Source organism: Oncorhynchus nerka, linkage group LG17 (assembly GCF_034236695.1).
Source record: "Oncorhynchus nerka isolate Pitt River linkage group LG17, Oner_Uvic_2.0, whole genome shotgun sequence".
In the NCBI taxonomy this organism is placed as follows: domain Eukaryota; kingdom Metazoa; phylum Chordata; class Actinopteri; order Salmoniformes; family Salmonidae; genus Oncorhynchus; species Oncorhynchus nerka.
In genome coordinates this window covers 47,677,034-47,700,963 of record NC_088412.1, presented here as the reverse complement: position 1 = coordinate 47,700,963, position 23,930 = coordinate 47,677,034, and the positions used below count along the sequence as shown (strand labels likewise).

The 23,930-nt window shown below is 44.6% G+C and overlaps 1 protein-coding gene across 1 annotated transcript in view; it reads right to left on the bottom strand.

Moving 5' to 3' along the window:
• Positions 1-23,930, bottom strand: part of LOC115145340 (ribonucleoprotein PTB-binding 2-like) — a 91,298-nt gene that overhangs the window by 15,593 nt on the left and 51,775 nt on the right. Inside the window, 4 exon segments of the mRNA XM_065003202.1 lie at positions 448-546; positions 675-760; positions 1,386-1,506; positions 7,932-8,123. Of these exon segments, the coding sequence (XP_064859274.1) occupies positions 448-546; positions 675-760; positions 1,386-1,506; positions 7,932-8,123 (498 nt within the window).

The window sequence follows — 23,930 nt, the reverse complement described above, 5'->3', positions numbered from 1 at the left end:
CTTCCGCGTACCCACCGAGAGCAGTACTACCACTGCTGGAGCTAATGGAGCACACAGCAGCGTCTGTGCACATTAAGATACCTCTCTCTCTCTCCTCTCACACGCTCTCTGCATACGGCTGTAGCTACGATGCCACAATGTGCTTTTAAAAACGGCATCAAATATGCAGGAAGCCCAGAGTTGTGCAACGAATCTCTTCGCTGCTGCAGCACACAGGAACGTGCAGGAAATACAGAGTCTCTATGGGAACTGAAGTTTCAATATTGTGAGAATGATTACTGACGCAAACCAATCCTTTCTGCACGGAACCCATTAACTGTGCAGAGTAGGTTTTCCCTAATGTTGTGATGTTTCATTTCAAATGACTGACAGAGGCAGCCAACCAACAAAAGAAAAACACCACACACACACACACACGCGCACACACACACACGCACGTTGTCTCACATTGTTGATGTGCTTGTCTTTGATGTGTAAGAGCTGCTGCTGGGCCAGCTGCATGTGCAGGAGGTTCTGCAGAACCAGCCCGTTCCCCAACATGGCACTCTGGGAGAGAAACAGCGCAGGGAGGAAAACCAGTACACACACATTTAGAACCCAGTACACACACGTAGAACATACTAGAACATACTGTAACACGCGTTGCTACATTTCTCCCTGTAACCCAGTCTCACCTGCTGTACCTTCCCCAGTTGTAGCAGGGCTGCTGTGAGGGGGGGTCTGAGGAACGGAGAAAGGCTGGGGTGCCGCCCGTACTTCCCTGGAGATGGAGAGGGGCGGGGGAATGGTAAAAAAACGGTTCATCTTGGAGGATAACGGAAGCTAAATAGAAAAAGATGTCTTTATTAAACAGCTCAAGGAAGTGTTTCTCGGGTAAATTGTACAGAGCTACGGCTGAAACAGAGCGTGGGACACGGCACTGAGATATAGTCTTAGCCATAACTCCAGCTAGTGACCCTCGACCCCCCTCAGAATAGATGTACGCGTCAAAGCTAATGGTAGCTACCGCCAGAATAGGTAGAAAGTTTAACATTTAATCAGGGGCTAATTTTAGACTTCGTCCCAATTGTGTGTTCTTCTTTAAAGAGCCAGCCCGCTCAGCCTCCACTCCCTCCTGCTCTCGTCTGTTCTGATGGAGGCTGAGAACAAGTTCATTATAACAGATGATTAGGCATTCATCAAAAAGAAGCCTGCTTAGAATTGATTGGACGGGACATGCTATTCAAAAGGCCACGCCTACCTTTCACAGAGAGGAAGAGACGGATACAAATCTCCCTGATAAACGACATGCAAATAAGTTATTCATGTCATTTACTATAGTCCTCCAAGGAAGAGAGTCCAGCTAATTGCTGCCTGCCTGGTGTGTGTGTGTGTGTGTGTGTCACCTCCTCGTTTCCCAGTGTGGTAGGGCCTCATGAGGACCTGTAGGGCTGCTGGGTTGGTCATGCTGTTCAGTAGCTGGGCCAGGTTGGGCTCCGGCAGTAAGCCCTTCTTACTACTCAACATCTGCCAACACACACACACACACACACACACACACACACACACATACACACACAAAAGGGAAAGGTTAGCACGGCTTGCTCTATCTCAGACAGTGTGGTGTAGTGTAGTGACAGTGTAGTACTGTAAAACGTGGTAATAGTGGTGGAATCGTGATGGTGTCATATACTCTGTGTGCTAGTTTCTGTTTCTGTGTGGAGCCTGAGATCTCCTCATTAGGCTGATGGCACCATGGTCACTTGTTTGCAGCAGGGCACATCCATCTGCAGAGAGGAGGGGAGAGGGAGGGGGGGAGGGAGGGAGGGAGGGGGGGAGGGACAGAGAGGAGGAGGAGGGGAGAGGGAGGGGGGGGACAGAGAGAGGAGGGGAGAGGGAGGGGGAGGGGAGAACAGGGGGAGGAGGGGGGAGGGGGAAGGGGAGAGGGAGGGGGGACAGAGAGGGGAGGGGGAGGGAGGGAGGGGGGAGGGGGAGAGGGGGGAGGGGGAGGGGGGACAGAGAGGAGGGGAGAGGTAGGGAGAGAGGGAGGGGGGAGGGAGAAATCTAGCAGGGCTTCAGGTCTGCTCCTTGCGCTACCGCAATGTGTTTTCTGTGAGCCACTAAACCAAGTTAAGGGGTCAGGACGTGCCTTCCCACTGGGGGACGGGGAGGAGATGCGGGGGAGTCCTCTCCATATGTTACCATATGGAGCTTCAGCCAGGGGATAGGATGGGGAGGGTTGGCTCGGTTTAGGCCAGATTCTCAGCCAGAGGGCAAGGAAGACAACACACTAGCTAAACACCCCGAGCTTGGTTCGACAGTACACACGCTGGAATTCAAGCGCCTCAAATATTCCCTGCTCATTATGTGATGGAAACTGATGGAACTAGAAATGCTAGCACCTGCAGGGCTGAGCTTAGCAGCACAGTACAGCACGCTCTAGCCCGCAGACACTGACTCACAGAGTAGACACAGTTCGCAACAACATTACCAAGATGATATTTACCCTTCAAACTAAGTTCAGCTGAATTCAGGCTCGCTTGCATCCTGTTAAATGGGGGAGGTACAGTGTGCATTACTACCTCTGATGGCGGTTTAGCCATACAGAGTGTGTATCATACAGATTGTATGTTAGTTGGGTATTGAGTGAGACAGGTTTGTCCCCGAAGCACAGTTTGATCTGTCGCTGACAGCGTCTGTCAGAGGGAGAAGAAGAAAGGAGGGTCTCTCTCTCTCTCTGAAAATGTCAGCGCGCATCAGTGTGTTTGGTTGGTTGCTGGCTGGTTCCTTCAAGCATCAGAAAGCCTGACTCCCACACAATCACACCAGAGAGAGGGAAGGAGAGTGAGGGAGGGATAGAGAGAAGAAAAGAGGGGGGTCCATCTGGTCCTGTGTTCACACTCAGTTTCACAAACTGAATAAAATGACAGGAGGAATCCTCCTCTGAGTACAGTGGCTCTCCTCCGTGTCTCCTCTATTTGTCTCCTTCTCTCCTTCCAGGGTTCTCATGTCGCTATGGTTTCTGTCTGCATCTCATTCATTCTAATATGTTCAAGAGAATGAGCCCAAGGAATGCTCTTCCACAGAATGAAATAGGATGTCAAATACTCAACCTTAGAGCACTGTTCACTGTCTGAGTGTCACGCAGACGGTGAATAGTGGTCCCCAAGGTGCTGATTCCGACTTAGGAATGTACCCCTTTCCTACACACTTCTCAGTAGTTGTTATTCCCACTTAGCTTACGCAGGTGCGTATCGGGCAGACGTGGTTCCCTTGCGCTCGCTGAATATATTTAATTAAACTGATGAAAACCCTCCTACTTGCTGGCCAACAGATTTTCCAGTGGAGTTTTCAATTCAACAGGGTTCCCAGTACATTTATCTTAAGCCATCCCTTTAAATACGATGTACCTTTTAGACAGAATTTTGTCCACAGACCGAGAGAACGGGGTTCAGAATATTAAGGATCAATGAAAGAAAGCCACCTAAATGTGCATTCAGAAAAGTATTCGGACCCCTTCCCTTGTTACAGTCTTATCCTAAAATGGATTAAATAAATACAAATCCTCATCAATCTACACACAATACCCCATAATGACATCACAATACCCCATAATGACATCACAATACCCCATAATGACATCACAATACCCCATAATGACATCACAATACCCCATAATGACATCACAATACCCCATAATGATAAAGCAAAAACAGGTTTTTAGAAATGTAAGTATTCAGACCCTTTGCTATGAGGTACATCCTGTTTCCATTGATCATCCTTGAGATGTTTCTACAACTTGATTGGAGTCCACCTGTGGTCAATTCAATTGATTGGACATGATTTGAAAAGGCACAAACCTGTCTATATAAAAGGTCCCACAGTTGACAGTGCATGTCAGACCAAAATCCAAGCCATGATGTCGAAGGAATTGTCAGTAGAGCTTCAGAGACAGGATTGTGTCAAGGCACAGATCTGGGGAAGGGTACCAAAAATGTTCCGCAGCATTGAAGTTCCCCAAGAACACAGTGGCCACCATCATTCTTAAATGGAAGAAGTTTGGAACCACCAAGAGGCTTCCTAGAGCTGGCCGCCCGGCCACACTGAGCGGGAGAAGGGCCTTGGTCAGGGAGGTGACCAAGAACCCGATGGTCACGCCAGAGTTCCTCCACCAATCAGGCCTTTATGGCAGAGTGACCAGGTGGAAGCCACTCCTCAGTAAAAGGCACATGACAGCCCACTTGGAGTTTGCCAAAAGGCAGCAAAAGACTCTCAGAGCCTTGTCAGAATTGAGGGAAAGATGAACGAAGCACCGTACAGAGAGATTCTTGATGAACACTGGGATGAAGTTCACCTTCCAACAGGACAACGACCTTAAGCACACAGCCAAGACAATGCAGGAGTGGCTTCAGGACAAGTCTCTGAATGTCCTTGAGTGGCCGAGCCAGACCCTGGACTTGAACCCGATCGAATATCTCTGGAGAAACCTGAAAATAGCTGTGCACCGATACTCCCCATCCAACCTAACAGACCTTGAGAGGATCTGCAGAAAAGAAATGGGAGAAACTCCCCAAATACAGGTGTGCCAAGCTTGTAGTGTCATCCCTAAGAAGACTCAAGGCTGTAATCGCTGCCAAAGGTGCTTCAACAAAGTACTGAGTAAAGGGTCTGAAGACTTATGTAAATATACTATTTCAGTTTTCATTTTTTATACCGGTTTTTGATGTGTCATTATGCGGTATTGTGTTGATGAGGGGCAAAAAAACAATTTAATACATTTTAGAATAAGGCTGTAACACAACAAAATGTGGAAAAAGTCAAGGGGTCTGAATAATTCCGAATGCACTGCATAATTCACGTGTGTTTCAGCACCAATTGGCAGATTTAAAAATCCTTTGATCTTGTCGATTATTTAGGAGAGCCGGGGCGCACGGAAAAAAAGAAAACAGTGGTTTGATTCATTCAGATCTTCAACCCATGTTAATGTTGGATGATTAATGTACATAGTATTATAGTAGGGAGAATACTCTACAATAGTAGGCTCTACCCTCATCTATTACCTGCACTAACCATGGAACTGTGTGATGACACGACCAAGTATTGCACCATGCGATGGGTTCAAACTGTTACAGCTCGGTCTGCGCTCCGTTCCATAACGATTTAATTTAGCCTACGTCTTTAAATATATATATTATCAACTGTTACTAATGATGCTCAGCAACAACCACACGTCCGTGCCAGCGTTTACAGAGGAAGCACGTGAAGGTAAACAAAACCATGTCATTTAATGGAATGATAATGTCGGTTGTACCAAAACGAAGGGAACTAAAGAGTAAGTAAATTGGCAGTTGAATATGTGTGGTTGTTATGCCTGCTAAACGGTCCATACTGAGATAAATTAATATTAATATAAACTAATATTTATACACGATAGAAACAGGAGACAGAGGCAGTCTATCGTTTAAGACACTGTGGAGTTCCCATCCCTGCAAGTTAAAAGGCAATTTAAATTCTGCATAATGGAACAGCATTTCATATACTTTACTGTGGGAAAGTTGGTGTTGATAAGCTTCAGCCATATGACTGGTGTCCCATTTGTCTCCAGCGATTAAAAAAGGTCAAACGGAAACAAGTCTCATTTATATTTACAACTCCCTTATCCGAACGGACGACTCATCTACAGCTCGTATCAATACCTCTTATCAAGTTGCAAGTAACAGCGCACGGATAAAGGTGTTATTTCCATTGGAAAAGGTCAAAGGTGGTGGAATTATTAGGGAACCAGGTCAAGGTCAGAAGACGGCGTATCTGTAGACACACGTCCAGCGCACATTCATTTAGTCCATCTCCACCCTCAAACGCATCGCGGGTGAACGGCGTGCTTCAGTTCAAGGTCAGAATAGAGAGAAAAGTGCATTAAAAGGGGAATTCCGTTCCATTTACACGCGCTTGACTCGGGTCGGAAATCGTCCCCCTAATGAATAGTTCTCTTTGAATGTTCCCTCTTTAAGTCTATACTGTCTCGAGGCTATAGGCCTACCTTGTATCGCTCTGTTATACACCTGCAAATATCAGTTCCATTAAGATTACTACAGTAAAACTAACGGACATAAGGGTTGATCACTTTCAACAGAGACCTGATATACAGGGTCGTGTGAGGACAACAATCTATACAATACTATACAGTACTACTGCATGCCTAGTGCCAGATCACCTGCTGGAATACCTGGTATGTGCTGGAATACCTGGTATGTGCTGGAATACCTGGTATGTGCTGGATCACCTGGTATGTGCTGGAATACCTGGTATGTGCTGGATCACCTGGTATGTGCTGGAATACCTGGTATGTGCTGGAATACCTGGTATGTGCTGGAATACCTGGTATGTGCTGGAATACCTGGTATGTGCTGGAATACCTGGTATGTGCTGGAATACCTGGTATGTGCTGGAATACCTGGTATGTGCTGGAATACCTGGTATGTGCTGGAATACCTGGTATGTGCTGGATCACCTGGTATGTGCTGGAATACCTGGTATGTGCTGGAATACCTGGTATGTGCTGGAATACCTGGTATGTGCTGGATCACCTGGTATGTGCTGGAATACCTGGTATGTGCTGGAATACCTGGTATGTGCTGGAATACCTGGTATGTGCTGGAATACCTGGTATGTGCTGGATCACCTGGTATGTGCTGGAATACCTGGTATGTGCTGGAATACCTGGTATGTGCCGGAATACCTGGTATGTGCTGGATCACCTGGTATGTGCTGGAATACCTGGTATGTGCTGGAATACCTGGTATGTGCTGGAATACCTGGTATGTGCTGGAATACCTGGTATGTGCTGGAATACCTGGTATGTGCTGGAATACCTGGTATGTGCTGGAATACCTGGTATGACCAGTGAGAGTTCTACTTAGTGATGTTGCAGTGTCGACAGACTGACAGCTCCTTCAGTTCCTGACAGCTCCTTCAGTTCCTGACAGCTCCACAGGTAGAAATTAGTGAATGGGGGAGAGATGAGCTGCTGCTTTTGCTTGTGCAGACTTCAATGTGTGTGTGATTTTGTCTGTGCATGTGTTTGATTACATTCGAGCAGTGTGTGTGTGTGTGTGTGTGTGTGTGTGTGATTTTGTCTGTGCATGGGTTTGATTACATTTGAGCAGTGTGTGTGTGTGTGTGTGTGTGTGTGTGTGTGTGTGTGTGTGTGAGTGTGTGATTTTGTCTGTGCATGGGTTTGATTACATTTGAGCAGTGTGTGTGTGTGTGTGTGTGTGTGTGTGTGTGTGTGTGTGTGTGATTTTGTCTGTGCATGTGTTTGATTACATTCGAGCAGTGTGTGTGTGTGTGTGTGGTGTGTGTGCGATTTTGTCTGTGCATATGTTTGATTACATTCGAGCAGTGTGTGTGTGTGTGTGTGTGTGTGTGTGTGTGTGTGTGTGTGTGTGTGTGTGTGTGTGTGTGTGAGTGTGAGTGTGAGTGTGAGTGTTGGTATGTTTGTTACAGCGGCAGTGGGCGCAACATGATTTCCTTTCGTCAGAGGGAGTGGGTTTATTGTGAACCAGTCCTAACCCTGGGACAACTGTAATTATAACTGCCACCGTTATGGTGACTGTAACAGCCACACAGCACCAGAGAGAGAGAGAGAGAGAATGAGTAGGAGGCTATTTGTATTCATGTATATGTATGTATGCATGTATGAATGCGCGCAAGCATATTGAGTGAGCGTACGCAGCAAGTCAATGGAACCTTCCCTTTATCGAGGTGTGCAGTCCTGACCATGGCACATGCATTTCCAGGTTGTCCCTAGTTCAAGTTTGTACTGTATCTGAATCACTAAAATGGATCTCTATTTTCTATTTTTCATAAATGTGGGAGTGTTTGCATATCTACAGTGTGTGTGTGTGTGTGTGTGTGTGTGTGTGTGTGTGTGTGTGTGTCCAGTCACTCACCACGCCCTGAGCAGCTATGAGAGCGGCCAATGTGCTCCTGCCTGAGGTTCCGGGGGTGCAGAGAGACAGACGGATCTCCTGTCCTCCCACCAGTGTTTTGTCCATCTCTATCAGAATGGCCTCCGCCTGCTCTGCACTCTCATACTCCACCACCCCGAAGCCACGCACCGGGCTGCCCTCGTCCTGGGCTAGCTGTAACACAGAGAATACACATTACAACCACACACCTCACTCGAAACGGCACAGAACTAACGAACAAACAAGCAAACAAAACCGTGCGTGAACACTCTCCTATTCCATCACAGTTACAGTGTGTGTGTGGAGTATTTCATGCCGCCAGAGACTGGCAGTTACTTGACACATTGGAAAGAATTGACAAAAAAAGCAGAGCAAACTAGAATGCTATTTGGCCCTTAACAGAGAGTACACAGTGGCAGAATACCTGACCACTGTGACTGACCCAAAACCAAGGAAATCTTTGACACCGTACAGACTCAGTGAGCATAGCCTTGCTATTGAGAGAGGCCGCCGACGGCAGACCTGGTTCTCAAGAGAAGACAGGCCATGTGCCCACTGCCCACAAAATGAGGTGGAAACTGAGCTGCACTTCCTAACCTCCTGCCAAATGTATGACCATAGAGACACATATTTCCCTCAGATTACACAGACCTAAAGAATTCGAAAACAAATCCAATTTTGATCAACTCCCATATCTATTATTGGGTGAAATACCAGTGTGCCATCACAGACGCAAGATGAGTGACCTGTTGCCACAAGAAAAGGTCAACCAGTGAAGAACCAACACCATTGTAAATACAACCTATATTTATGTTCATATCATTTCCCTTAACTATTTGCACATCATTACAACACTGTACATAGACATAATATGACAAGTCTGTTATTTTGGAACTTTTGTGAGTGTAATGTTAACTGTACATTTTGTATTGTTTGCTTTGGCAATGTAAACACACAGAGAGAGAGAGAGAGAGCGAGAGAGCGAGAGATTTACACCAAAATAGATAAACATCTCCACCAAAATATACGCTTGCTTTATCGACTTCCAAAAACATTTGATTCTATTTGGCATATAGGACTGTTCTATAAAGTTATTGAAAGTGGTGTAGGGGGTAAAACATATGACATACAGTGGGGCAAAACAGTATTTAGTCAGCCACCAATTGTGCAAGATGAGAGGCCTGTAATTTTCATCATAGGTTCACTTCAACTATGACAGACGAAGAAGAAGAAAATCCAGAAAATCACTGTAGGATTTTTAATGAATTTATTTGCAAATTATGGTGGAAAATAAGTATTTGGTCACCTACAAACAAGCAAGATTTCTGGCTCTCACAGACCTGTAACTTCTTTAAGAGGCTCCTCTGTCCTCCACTCATTACCTGTATTAATGGCACCTGTTTGAACTTGTTATCAGTATAAAAGACACCTGTCCACAACCTCAAACAGTCACACTCCAAACTCCACTATGGCCAAGACCAAAGAGCTGTCAAAGGACACCAGAAACAAAATTGTAGTCCTGCACCAGGCTGGGAAGACTGAATCTGCAATAGGTAAGCAGCTTGTTTTGAAGAAATCAACTGTGGGAGCAATTATTAGGAAATGGAAGACATACAAGACCACTGATAATCTCCCTCGATCTGGGGCTCCACGCAAGATCTCACCCCGTGGGGTCAAAAGGATCACAAGAACGGTGAGCAAAAATCCCAGAACCACACGGGGGGACCTAGTGAATGACCTGCAGAGAGCTGGGACCAAAGTAACAAAGCCTATCATCAGTAACACACTACGCCGCCAGGGACTCAAATCCTGCAGTGTCCCCCTGCTTAAGCCAGTACATGTCCAGGCTAGAGAGTATTTGGATGATCCAGAAGAAGATTGGGAGAATGTCATATGGTCAGATGAAACCAAAATATAACTTTTTGGTAAAACTCAACTAGTCGTGTTTGGAGGACAAATAATGCTGAGTTGCATCCAAAGAACACCATACCTACTGTGAAGCATGGGGGTGGAAACATCATGCTTTGGGGCTGTTTTTCTGCAAAGGACCAGGACGACTGATCCGTGTAAAGGAAAGAATGAATGGGGCCATGTATCGTGAGATTTTGAGTGAAAACCTCCTTCCATCAGCAAGGGCATTGAAGATGAAACGTGGCTGGGTCTTTCTGCATGACAATGATCCCAAACACACACAGCAACGAAGGAGTGGCTTTGTAAGAAGCATTTCAAGGTCCTGGAGTGGCCTAGCCAGTCTCCAGATCTCAACCCCATAGAAAATCTTTGGAGGGAGTTGAAAGTCCCTGTTGCCCAGCAACAGCCCCAAAACATCACTGCTCTAGAGGAGATCTGCATGGAGGAATGGGCCAAAATACCAGCAACAGTGTGTGAAAACCTTGTGAAGACGTTTGACCTCTGTCATTGCCAACAAAGGGTATATAACAAAGTATTGAGATAAACTTTTGTTATTGACCGAATACTTATTTTCCACCATAATTTGCAAATAAATTCATTAAAAATCCTACAATGTGATTTTCTGGATTTTTTTTTCTCATTTTGTCTGTCATAGTTGAAGTGTACCTATGATGAAAATTACCAGCGTCTCTCATCTTTTTAAGTGGGAGAACTTGCACAATTGGTGGCTGACTAAATACTTTTTTGCCCCACTGTAATTAAATCAATGTATACTGGCAAAACGTGCAAAAAAAAAAAAAAAGTTGGCAAGAAAATAACAGAATTCTTTAACCAGGGGCGGGACCTTCGTCAGTGTTTTAATCTGAGCTCTGCACTCTTCAATATTTACATCAACAAATTGGCCACTATTCTAGAAAAATCCTCAGCCCCTGGTGTTAGTCTCCACAATTCAGAAGTTCAATGCCTACTCTTCGCAGATGACCTATGACTGCTGTCACCCACAGCACATGGCCTACAGCAGAGCCTGGACCTGCTGGAGCACTACTGCCAGACCTGGACCCTGGCAGTAAACCCCAAAAATACTAAAATAATGATTTTCCAGAGAAGATCCAGATCTCAGGAACCAAAGTTCTCAATTGGTACAAAATATATAGAGTACTGCACACACTACAATTACTTAGGTTTAAAAATAAGCTCAACTGGACACCTTAATGAGGCAGTGAATGAACAGAGAGAAAGCACGCAGGGCATTCTACGCCATTAAAAAGCTAAATCAAATTGAAATTCCTATTCAAATTTGGCTAAAACTAATTGAATATGTCATTGAACCAATTGCACTTTATGGCAGTGAGGTGTGGGATCCACTTGCAAAAGAAGATTTCATCAAATTGGACAAACACCCCATTGAAACCCTGCATGCAGAGTTCTGTAATATTCTCCTACATGTCCAGAGGAAAACTACAAACAATGCATGCAGGGCAGAATTAGGCCAATATCCACTAATAATAAAAACTCAAAAAAGAGCTATTAAGTTTTGGAAACATCTAAAATACTGTGACCCCCACTAATATCATTACCAAGCCCTGCAATACCAAGAGCTGAGCAAAGAAAACTCCCCTCATTCAGCTGGTCCTGGGGCTGAGTTCACAAACCTGTTCTAATAACACACTGAAGCCTCAGGACCAGAACATCCAATCAATCAGGATAAACCAAAACTACAACACAGTCAAAACAAAACTATATTGATTATTGGGAAACATAAGCACAAACACAAAGCAAAATGCAGTGCTATCTGGCTTACTGATGAAAACCTTGACAAAGTACAGGCTCAGTGAGCACAGCCTTGCCATTGAGAAGGGTAGACACAGGAAAACCTGGCTCCCTGTAGAGGAAAGGCTGTGCAACCACTGCACAACAGCAGAACATGAGACGGAGCTGCATTTCCTGACAAAATGTTTAAAAAAATATATAAAACAATTCCCCCCAATTTGAAACCCTTATTCAAAGTTTCAAAGACCTGAAAGTAGACTACCCGTCCTGTTGGGGGAGGACGCAGAGAGCTGTGGGTTGGCAGCGCACTACATTGCTGCCTGCCATAAGTTGAGGGACAGTGTCTGACAGACCAATTAACCTGCACTACTACTGTATGCTTATTGTTATTGTTGAATGTGTTGGTTATTTTGACACTTGGTTATTGTTGTTACTGTTGTCCCGTTGACAATTTTGATTCTCATTTTTATATTGAAAATATCCCAAATAAGCTTTGGCTATATGTACATTGCCAATAAAGCAAATTGGGGAGGGAGGGAGAGAAAGAAATTGAGAGAGAGAGAGAGAGTCTACAGCGGATTGTGAAAGAGCTCTGTTCAGCCCATTATCAAAGCGTCTGGCTTTCACAGAATCCACCTGAGCTATGACAGATGTAATACAGCTACTCCTACTCGTCCCGGCTTTCTCTCTAAGACTTAGACAAATAAACACACACATTCACACAAGCACGCACACATACCGTACACTCACACAGACACACAAAAGGAACACTACTCTTCTCAGTACTGACACAATGACAGAGCAGTTTCCATAAAGTGCAGGCTGGTTTCCATCCAATTTGGACGGTGATTCACTGATCTTGTCCGTCGGGGCGTCTGCAGTGACGGAAAGTTTTCTTCCAAAAACCATTTTGATGAGTCGGTTAAAGAAATGAACAATTCAAATAGGCTTCTTCTTTAAGAACAGGCCCAGTCTTTCGTTAAATAGCAGAAAACAAATCATTCAGTCAACATTCATTCCGGGTTATTGGCTATGGGTATAGGTTCGGCACACATCATTGCATTTTGTTTCAGAAAGTAGGCCGGCCCTCTTCAAAGTCTGGCAGATAGAGGCTTTTTCTCTAGAAAGCCCTCTTGCATACACTTCCTCCATAACTTACATCCTTGTTAACTTTTAGACCCGGAATTAGGGCTGGCTAACCCTAGACATCCCTTCAATCTCCACCGAGTTTGGTTAATCTGCATTTAGTTCTTTCTTTTTTTGCACCTCTCATGTGGAATGAAGAATGTGTGTATTGCTTTTCATGCACAGTGTAATTGATGTGTATAATCTGCGAAAGAGATCTCAGCATATCTTCCTGCTTAAATAAAGGTTCAATCAAATCTAAAACAATAAGCATTAGCAGATACAGCGGGTATCGCTGTATTCACCAAATTCTTATTTACAACGACGGCCTAGGAACAGTCAGTTAACTGCCTTGTTCAGGGGAACAGTGGGTTAACTGCCTTGTTCAGGGGAACAGTGGGTCAACTGCCTTGTTCAGGGGAACAGTGGGTTAACTGCCTTGTTCAGGGGAACAGTGGGTCAACTGCCTTGTTCAGGGGAACAGTCAGTTAACTGCCTTGTTCAGGGGAACAGTGGGTCAACTGCCTTGTTCAGGGGAACAGTGGGTCAACTGCCTTGTTCAGGGGAACAGTGGGTCAACTGCCTTGTTCAGGGGAACAGTGGGTCAACTGCCTTGTTCAGGGGAACAGTGGGTTAACTGCCTTGTTCAGGGGAACAGTGGGTTAACTGCCTTGTTCAGGGGAACAGTGGGTTAACTGCCTTGTTCAGGGGAACAGTGGGTTAACTGCCTTGTTCAGGGAACAGTGGGTCAACTGCCTTGTTCAGGGAACAGTGGGTTAACTGCCTTGTTCAGGGGAACAGTGGGTCAACTGCCTTGTTCAGGGAACAGTGGGTCAACTGCCTTGTTCAGGGGAACAGTGGGTCAACTGCCTTGTTCAGGGGAACAGTGGGTTAACTGCCTTGTTCAGGGGAACAGTGGGTCAACTGCCTTGTTCAGGGGAACAGTGGGTCAACTGCCTTGTTCAGGGGAACAGTGGGTCAACTGCCTTGTTCAGGGGAACAGTGGGTCAACTGTCTTGTTCAGGGGAACAGTGGGTTAACTGCCTTGTTCAGGGGAACAGTGGGTCAACTGCCTTGTTCAGGGGAACAGTGGGTTAACTGCCTTGTTCAGGGGAACAGTGGGTCAACTGCCTTGTTCAGGGGAACAGTGGGTTAACTGCCTTGTTCAGGGGAACAGTGGGTTAACTGCCTTGTTCAGGGGAACAGTGGGTCAACTGCCTTGCTCAGGGGAACAGTGGGTTAACTGGTCTAGGAACAGTGGGTTAACTGGTCTAGGAACAGTGGGTTAACTGGTCTAGGAACAGTGGGTTAACTGGTCTAGGAACAGTGGGTTAACTGCCTTGTTCAGGGGAACAGTGGGTTAACTGCCTTGTTCAGGGGAACAGTGGGTCAACTGCCTTGTTCAGGGGAACAGTGGGTCAACTGCCTTGTTCAGGGGAACAGTGGGTTAACTGCCTTGTTCAGGGGCAGAACGGCAGATTATTTACCTTGTCAGCTCGGGGATTCGATCCACCAACCTTTCGGTTACTGGCCCAACACTCTAACCACTAGGCTACCTGCCGTGCTTAGCTCCAACCTGATTCTTTTTATCCAGAACAACACCCAGGTCTTTGCCGATATCAAGCATAACATGATGCAGCCGATAAGAAGGCATTTACTCAGTGACGTGTTGTGTTGGATTTGAAGAATCCAACAGAGTAGTGTTTTTTTCACAGTATTACTTCAGTGCCTTAATCTGTATATTTGTATTCTTCTTTTCACTGTGTCATTTAGGACATTATTGTGGAGTCACGACAAGGTTGTTGATCCATCCTCAGTTTTCTCCCATCACAGTCGTTGAACTCTGTTTTAAAATCACCATGGTGACATCCCTGAGCAGTTACCTTCCTGTTCTGCAGCTCAGTTCAGAAGGACCATGCTTAAAAGAGATATTAAATATGTTATTGTTAGTCGTCTACCAATCATGGCCCTTCTTTACGAGGCTTTCGCAAAGCTCCCTGGTCTTTGTAGTTTAATCTGTGCTTGAAATTCAACACTTGACTGAGGGACAGATGTATGTATGGGGGACAGAGGAAGGGTTAGTCATTCAAAAATCCTTTCAACCCCTATTATTTCACACGGAGTGAATCCATGTCACTTATTGTGATTTGTTAAGCCGCATTAGTTCAATCTTGTCTAAACATTGGGGGTGAATATTACTAATATTTTAGTTAATGGATTTTTATTCATTTGTAAAAATGGATCAAATGTTAATTTCACTTTGACACTGGAGTATTTTGTGTAGATCAATGCCCCCCCCCCCCAAAAAAAAAAAAACTAATCACAAATAAATCTATTTCAATCCCTCTTTTGGAATGCAACAAAATGTGAAAGAAATCCAAGGGGGGAATATTTATAATACCCAGTGTAAAGTCTCCTGACACAGGGTTATTATAGCTACATGGGTCGCGGTCCATCAATAGGACTGAAAGCAGATAGAGTTATTATAGCTACATGGGTCGCGGTCCATCAATAGGACTGAAAGCAGATATGGAGGGATGGAAGGAGGGAGGGGAAGAGAGACAGATAGATGGATGGATGGAGAGAAGGAGAGAGGTCAGTCAATATATCCCCTGCCTGGAAATGTGTCAATTTAAGCCCACTGTAATTTGACAAGGAGCCATTCAGCCTCTTGATTACGTCCCAAATGGCACCCTATTCCCCTTGTATAGTGCACTACTTCTGATCAGGGCCCATTGAGAATAGGGGGCCATTTGGGATTTTAATTTGAAAAACTTGTGTCCGTCAGCAGAAGGGATCATTTAAATAATGCATCGGACCCGCAGTCCTGTCATACACTTACAGCCTAATGGAGCTTGCAAGAAAGGTATGTCACTGTAATTGTGCGCGTGACATGCAAACGTGAACCTTGAAAATGCAGACCAACTGACAATAACATAGGCTTCCTGGTCACTGCCGGCCACAGTTCAGCTAGACGGAAAGGTTTGGCAAGGCAGGACTGAATCGCATGTAGTACAGATTCTCCATACCATAACGAGGCTGCTGTCATAACCCTCCATCGCACATCCTCTCACACCACCATTTCCTCTCCTCAACTCCCACTCGTCTGCCAGTCCCTCCGGCCTGAGGAGAGAGGGATGAGGAGGAGAGGTGTGTAGGAGGAGGTCGATAGGCCATCAGCATACATTAGCCATACACTATGGAAATTACCTTCCTCTCCTCTTTACCAGTCTACCACTTCAACACCCTGAGGGAGGGAGGGAGGTTGCTGTGAGTGAGTGGCAAAGCAAGAGAGAGAGAGAGAGAATGAGTTAGAAAAAGAGAGCGAGGCACATACATAGGCTTTGCAATCACACAAACGCATTAAGCTGTTATGCTCATTCATATTCTACACAAAGTGTGTGTGCGTTCAGTGCGAAGGCCAAATTACAGAGGAAGAACTTTTTGAGGCTATTAAATCCTTTCAGTATGGAAAAACCCCAGGGCTTGATGGAATATTGGTAGAGGTATATCAAGCCTTGATGTACTAAAAGCTCCATTGTTAGATTGTTTTAACTACTCCTATAGAAATGGTAGTCTGTCAGGTACTCAACAGGAAGGTCTGATTTCTCTATTATTAAAACAAGACCCAGATGGCAAATATAAAGACCCAGTCTATCTAAAAAAAACTGGAGGTCTCTTACACTTCAATGTTGTGATGCGAAAATACTAGCGAAATGCATAGCACTCAGAATTAGAAGGGTTTTACCAGGTATTGTTCATCCTGATCAGACAGGTTTTTTTATATGGACGATACAGTGGAGATAAGATACGACAACTAATAATAGAACATCATGAAACATCTAAGAAGCCAGGCCTGGTATTTATAGTGGATTTTGAAAAGGCATTTGATAAAGTAAAACTGGATTTATTTTATAAATGCCTGGATTTTTCTTGTTTAAGGGGAATTAAACAAGGGTGTCTGCAGTCACCATATCTATTCGTTATGTCCATTGAAAAGCTAGCTATTATCCGATCCAGTAACAACATTAGAGGACTAGAAATCCAAGGCTTAAAAACAGAGGTGTCCATGTATGCTGATGACTCAAGTTTTATATTAAGTCCCCAAGATAGATCCCTGCAATGTCTCATTGAGGATCTAGATAGGTTTTAGTCCGGAGAGAACAGAAAAGTTCATTATGATAAGTGTACAATATTACGTATTGGATCTTCAGAAAATACAACTTTTTAGTAGTTTAAGAAAAAACAAATGGGCTGATGGCATTCATCAGTTTACTCACTTACTTATGGCGCTGCCTACTCCTGATAATTCATTTTTCATATGAAAAAAAACCCCATTTAGCTTTATCTGGGACGCTGAACCAGACAAAATAAAACGTGCCTATCTATATAATGAATTTGAATTAGGTGGGTTTAGATTATTAAATATAAAACCACTAAACTTCTCTCTTTAGGGTTCAAGTTTTACTTGAATTAGATTACTAAGAAAAGCTCATCTAGCATTTAAAAATGGCCTTTTTGCCTTTGTGCAGATTGCCATGTCTCATTTTCGATTAATTGAAAATTACTTCTTTTTTTTTAAAGTATCTCTCTTTTTCAAACAAGCATTGCAGAGATGGCTAAAATTTCAATTTCATCCCCCTGAAAACATAGAACAAACATTACAACAAATATTATGGCTGAACTCAAATGTGCTGGTTGATAAAATACCTGTATTTATGGGAAATAAGGGTATTTGGTTCTTAAATTATATTGTAAATTGGAATGGTAGAGTTATGTCATTCATGGAGATATCAGAATTGTATGGGAAGGTCTGCTCAATCCAAGAGTACAACCAATTAATTACAGCGTTACCCAAAAAATGAAGGAGGCAGGTGGCAGCGGGAGGAGGTAGGGAACTTGTCTGTCTGCCCAATATAAAGGATCAAAGCTGGCGGAGGAATAAAATAGCATAAATAGGAAAGTATACCAGTTTCATTTGAGGACCAGGATGTTGACAACTGTGCCATACAGATTGCAAAATCGTTGGGAAGAGATTTTTGTTGTACCGATTCCATGGTACAGGGTGTATGAGTTGATATATAAAACAACGAAATATTCAAGACTTCGTGCTTTTCAGCCAAAATTATTATATAGAATTCTTGCCACCAACAAAATATTGAATATTTGGGGCATAAAATCATCGAAGCTCTGCAGATTTTGTCGTGAGGATCCAGAAACAATAGACCATTTATTTTGGTATTGCCGTAGCCTGTTTCTGGTCTCAGGTTGGTCTCAGGTCTGGTCTCACTCCCTACCACTGAGGAAGTACAGTTCCCGCTCAGCCCAGTCAAAACTGTTCGCTGCTCTGGCCCCCCAATGGTGGAACAAACTCCCTCACGACGCCAGGACAGCGGAGTCAATCACCACCTTCCGGAGACACCTGAAACCCCACCTCTTTAAGGAATACCTAGGATAGGATAAAGTAATCCTTCTCACCCCCCTTAAAAGACCTAGATGCACTATTGTATAGTGGCTGTTCCACTGGATGTCATAAGGTGAAAGCACCCATTTGTAAGTCGCTCTGGATAAGAGCGTCTGCTAAATGACTTAAATGTAAATGTAAATGTAGGTTCAGGAATGGTGGAAAATGCATAGCATTGATCTAAAATTGACCCTGGAAATAGGAGATCTGGAGAGACCGGGTCAGTCAATTACTAATACTATTAGTAAAAGTATTTATCTTCAACTTGCAATCTGTGGATTCTATTAGATTAGATAGATTGAAATTGTACGTTATACATCACAGTATAGTTGAAAGATATGTGTTGCGTAGAAACCCGAAGAGAGTGGCCAGCAGAGATAGATGGGATGGGCTGAGGGTGGCCAGCAGAGATAGATGGGATGGGCTGAGGGAAGCTGAGGGTTGAGATGTGGAATTGGAGACAAGTGGGAGTGGAGTTGCTGTGTGGGGGATAGAATGATGGTCAAAGATACGTTTTTTTTTTTAAAAGTCCAAATAAAACATAATAAAAAGTCAGTTTGAATGACAGAGGGGCAGTGTTTTTACAATTAACGCCAGTTTGCCAGAGGCTGATGCCGTGCAGGTGTTTGTACACATGCATATACACACACACTCATTCAAATAATGTAGTAGTGCCAAACATACACACAAACATATACAGTTGGCTGTTCTGATTCGAGTTGTCCTTGATGTCCTTTGTTTTCAATGTATTTATATATATATATTTTTTGCATTTGCATTTTGTTTTGTCTTTTCCTTTTTTCTCTTTAGTTCATTCTCTAGGAGGGTTCGGGTTCACGTTCTTTTGGCCTGGTGGGAGATCTGTCAACGTGCCCTTGAGCAGGGCATTGACCTTGGATGCTTCTGTGTGTCACTCTGAATGGGAGTCTGTTGGATGACTGGTCTGATGTAGTTGTTGAATGGGAGTCTGTTGGATGACTGGTCTGATTAGTTGTTGAATGGGAGTCTGTTGGATGACTGGTGTGATGTAGTTGTTGAATGGGAGTCTGTTGGATGACTGGTGCGAATTAGTTGTTGAATGGGAGTCTGTTGGATGACTGGTGCGAATTAGTTGTTGAATGGGAGTCTGTTGGATGACTGGTGCGAATTAGTTGTTGAATGGGAGTCTGTTGGATGACTGGTGTGATGTAGTTGTTGAATGGGAGTCTGTTGGATGACTGGTGTGATGTAGTTGTTGAATGGGAGTCTGTTGGATGACTGGTGTGATGTAGTTGTTGAATGGGAGTCTGTTGGATGACTGGTGTGATGTAGTTGTTGAATGGGAGTCTGTTGGATGACTGGTCTGATGTAGTTGTTGAATGGGAGTCTGTTGGATGACTGGTGTGATGTAGTTGTTGAGCGGCTTCACTGCAAGTATATGGTATGTTTCAGATATCCAATAAAAAAATGACAAAAATAACAAACAACATTTTGAATGGGAGTCTGTTGGATGACTGTCTGATGTAGTTGTTGAATGGGAGTCTGTTAATGACTGGTCTGACCCTGAGGGCTCTGAATACAGAGTCTGTTGGATGACTGGTGTGAGTGTAGAGCCTGACCCTGAGCTATATGCTTCACTGCAGGTATCTGATATGCAGAGCAGAAGTAAAAAATGACAAAAATGAGGGCAACATTTGCAAAAAGTGAGTTTGGTGTCTGACACGTGAGGGCTCTATATACAGATGCACTAAGCCTGACCCTGAGGGCTCTATATACAGAGCAGAGAGTAGGAGCCTGACCCTGAGGGCTCTATATGCAGAGCAGAGAGTAGGAGCCTGACCCTGAGGGCTCTATATACAGAGCAGAGAGTAGGAGCCTGACCCTGAGGGCTCTATATGCAGAGCAGAGAGTAGGAGCCTGACCCTGAGGGCTCTATATGCAGAGCAGAGAGTAGGAGCCTGACCCTGAGGGCTCTATATGCAGAGCAGAGAGTAGGAGCCTGACCCTGAGGGCTCTATATACAGAGCAGAGAGTAGGAGCCTGACCCTGAGGGCTCTATATACAGAGCAGAGAGTAGGAGCCTGACCCTGAGGGCTCTATATACAGAGCAGAGAGTAGGAGCCTGACCCTGAGGGCTCTATATACAGAGCAGAGAGTAGGAGCCTGACCCTGAGGGCTCTATATACAGAGCAGAGAGTAGGAGCCTGACCCTGAGGGCTCTATATACAGAGCAGAGAGTAGGAGCCTGACCCTGAGGGCTCTATATACAGAGCAGAGAGTAGGAGCCTGACCCTGAGGGCTCTATATACAGAGCAGAGAGTAGGAGCCTGACCCTGAGGGCTCTATATACAGAGCAGAGAGTAGGAGCCTGACCCTGAGGGCTCTATATACAGAGCAGAGAGTAGGAGCTGTAATTTAGCTGGGTGTAAAGCATCTGAGAGGGAAACCAAACCCTCAGAACAGACACCAGCACCGACCCCATTGGGTAACACAGTAATACATCCGTTAATCAGCGTCTAACAGGTCAAAATACGAACACTACTGATGTTCTCGTCCAATGGTAAAGGAATAGGGAAATAAATGACAGCTGGCCAGGGTGCAATAGCTTTCCCTACGCAACCTGAAAATATGAACTGATGGCGAGAGGGTTTGGCTGACTGTGATCATTAGTGGCCTCCGCTCTGCACTTCCACTGAGCCAGTGACATCTTTCTCCACTCCTCCATTCTTCCCTTCCTTGGTCCCTGGTCCATGTCCAGTGCTGACATAAAAACTCAAACATTTAGAGAGAGCCCCACCACCCCCAGCCCCCACTACCAGTCCCTTTATAATATGAATGGCATTCATCTCCCCCCTCAGGATGAGGTTACTTCTGCTTCTTCGACATCACAATCATGTAAAAGGCCAGCTACTGTGGACACGTGTGTGTGTGTAGTATTCATTATCCCCATCTTTCTGTCTCTATCATGGTGTGTGTGTGTGTAGTATACATTATCCCCATCTTTCTGTCTCTGCCATGGTGTGTGTGTGTGTAGTAGTCATTATCCCCATCTTTCTGTCTTTGTCATGGTGTGTGTGTGTAGTGGTCATTATCCCCATCTTTCTGTCTCTGTCATGGTGTGTGTGTGTAGTGGTCATTATCCCCATCTTTCTGTCTCTACCATGGTGTGTGTGTGTGTGTGTAGTATTCATTATCCCCATCTTTCTGTCTCTGTCATGGTGTGTGTGTGTGTGTAGTATTCATTATCCCCATCTTTCTGTCTCTATCATGGTGTGTGTGTGTAGTGGTCATTATCCCCATCTTTCTGTCTCTGTCATGGTGTGTGTGTGTGTAGTATTCATTATCCCCATCTTTCTGTCTCTGTCATGGTGTGTGTGTGTGTGTAGTATTCATTATCCCCATCTTTCTGTCTCTGTCATGGTGTGTGTGTGTGTGTAGTATTCATTATCCCCATCTTTCTGTCTCTGTCATGGTGTGTGTGTGTAGTGGTCATTATCCCCATCTTTCTGTCTCTACCATGGTGTGTGTGTGTGTGTGTGTGTAGTATTCATTATCCCCATCTTTCTGTCTCTGTCATGGTGTGTGTGTGTGTGTGTAGTATTCATTATCCCCATCTTTCTGTCTCTGTCATGGTGTGTGTGTGTGTGTAGTATTCATTATCCCCATCTTTCTGTCTCTGTCATGGTGTGTGTGTGTGTAGTATTCATTATCCCCATCTTTCTGTCTCTGTCATGGTGTGTGTGTGTGTGTAGTATTCATTATCCCCATCTTTCTGTCTCTGTCATGGTGTGTGTGTGTGTGTGTAGTATTCATTATCCCCATCTTTCTGTCTCTGTCATGGTGTGTGTGTGTGTGTAGTAGTCATTATCCCCATCTTTCTGTCTCTGTCATGGTGTGTGTGTGTAGCGGTCATTATCCCCATCTTTCTGTCTCTATCATGGTGTGTGTGTGTGTAGTGTTCATTATCCCCATCTTTCTGTCTCTGTCATGGTGTGTGTGTGTGTAGAGGTCATTATCCCCATCTTTCTGTCTCTATCATGGTGTGTGTGTGTGTAGAGGTCATTATCCCCATCTTTCTGTCTCTATCATGGTGTGTGTGTGTGTAGTTGTCATTATCCCCATCTTTCTGTCTCTACCATGGTGTGTGTGTGTGTGTGTGTGTGTAGTATTCATTATCCCCATCTTTCTGTCTCTACCATGGTGTGTGTGTGTGTGTGTAGTGGTCATTATCCCCATCTTTCTGTCTCTATCATGGTGTGTGTGTGTGTGTAGTGGTCATTATCCCCATCTTTCTGTCTCTATCATGGTGTGTGTGTGTGTGTGTAGTGGTCATTATCCCCATCTTTCTGTCTCTATCATGGTGTGTGTGTGTGTGTGTGTAGTGGTCATTATCCCCATCTTTCTGTCTCTATCATGGTGTGTGTGTGTGTGTGTAGTGGTCATTATCCCCATTTTTCTGTCTCTACCATGGTGTGTGTGTGTGTGTAGCGGTCATTATCCCCATCTTTCTGTCTCTATCATGGTGTGTGTGTGTGTGTAGTGGTCATTATCCCCATCTTTCTGTCTATCATGGTGTGTGTGTGTGTAGTGGTCATTATCCCCATCTTTCTGTCTCTATCATGGTGTGTGTGTGTGTAGTGGACATTATCCCCATCTTTCTGTCTCTATCATGGTGAGTGTGTGCGCGCGAGAGTGTGTAAAGAACATTGTGTGTGTGTGTGTGTAGTGGTCATTATCCACATCTTTCTGTCTCTATCATGGTGAGTGTGTGTGTTTGTAGTGGTCATTATCCCCATCTTTCTGTCTCTATCATGGTGTGTGTGTGTGTGTAGTATTCATTATCCCCATATTTCTGTCTCTGTCATGGTGTGTGTGTGTGTGTGTGTGTGTGTGTGTGTGTGTGTGGTGGTCATTATCCCCATTTTTCTGTCTCTACCATGGTGTGTGTGTGTGTAGCGGTCATTATCCCCATCTTTCTGTCTCTATCATGGTGTGTGTGTGTGTGTGTAGCGGTCATTATCCCCAGTTTTCTGTCTCTTACATGGTGTGTGAGTGTAGTTGTCATTAGTCCAATCTTTGTCTCTACCATGGTGTGTGTGGGTGTAGTGGTCATTATCCCCATCTTTCTGTCTCTACCATGGTGTGTGTGTGTGTAGTGGTCATTATCCCCATCTTTCTGTCTCTATCATGGTGTGTGTGTGTGTAGAGGTCATTATCCCCATCTTTCTGTCTCTATCATGGTGTGTGTGTGTGTGTAGAGGTCATTATCCCCATCTTTCTGTCTCTATCATGGTGTGTGTGTGTGTAGAGGTCATTATCCCCATCTTTCTGTCTCTATCATGGTGTGTGTGTGTGTAGAGGTCATTATCCCCATCTTTCTGTCTCTATCATGGTGTGTGTGTGTGTAGAGGTCATTATCCCCATCTTTCTGTCTCTATCATGGTGTGTGTGTGTGTGTGTGTGTGTAGTGGACATTATCCCCATCTTTCTGTCTCTATCATGGTGAGTGTGTGCGCGCGCGAGAGTGTGTAAAGAACATTGTGTGTGTGTGTGTAGTGGTCATTATCCCCATCTTTCTGTCGCTATCATGATGTGTGTGTGTGTGTTCCTGTCTGACCACTACACACACACACACAGAGCAGGATCTGTGCTCAGACCGTCAGAGCCGTATGGTTCTGCAAATGCTTTGTGGGGGAATATATTCATATGTACAACACATTTAGTATGCATGG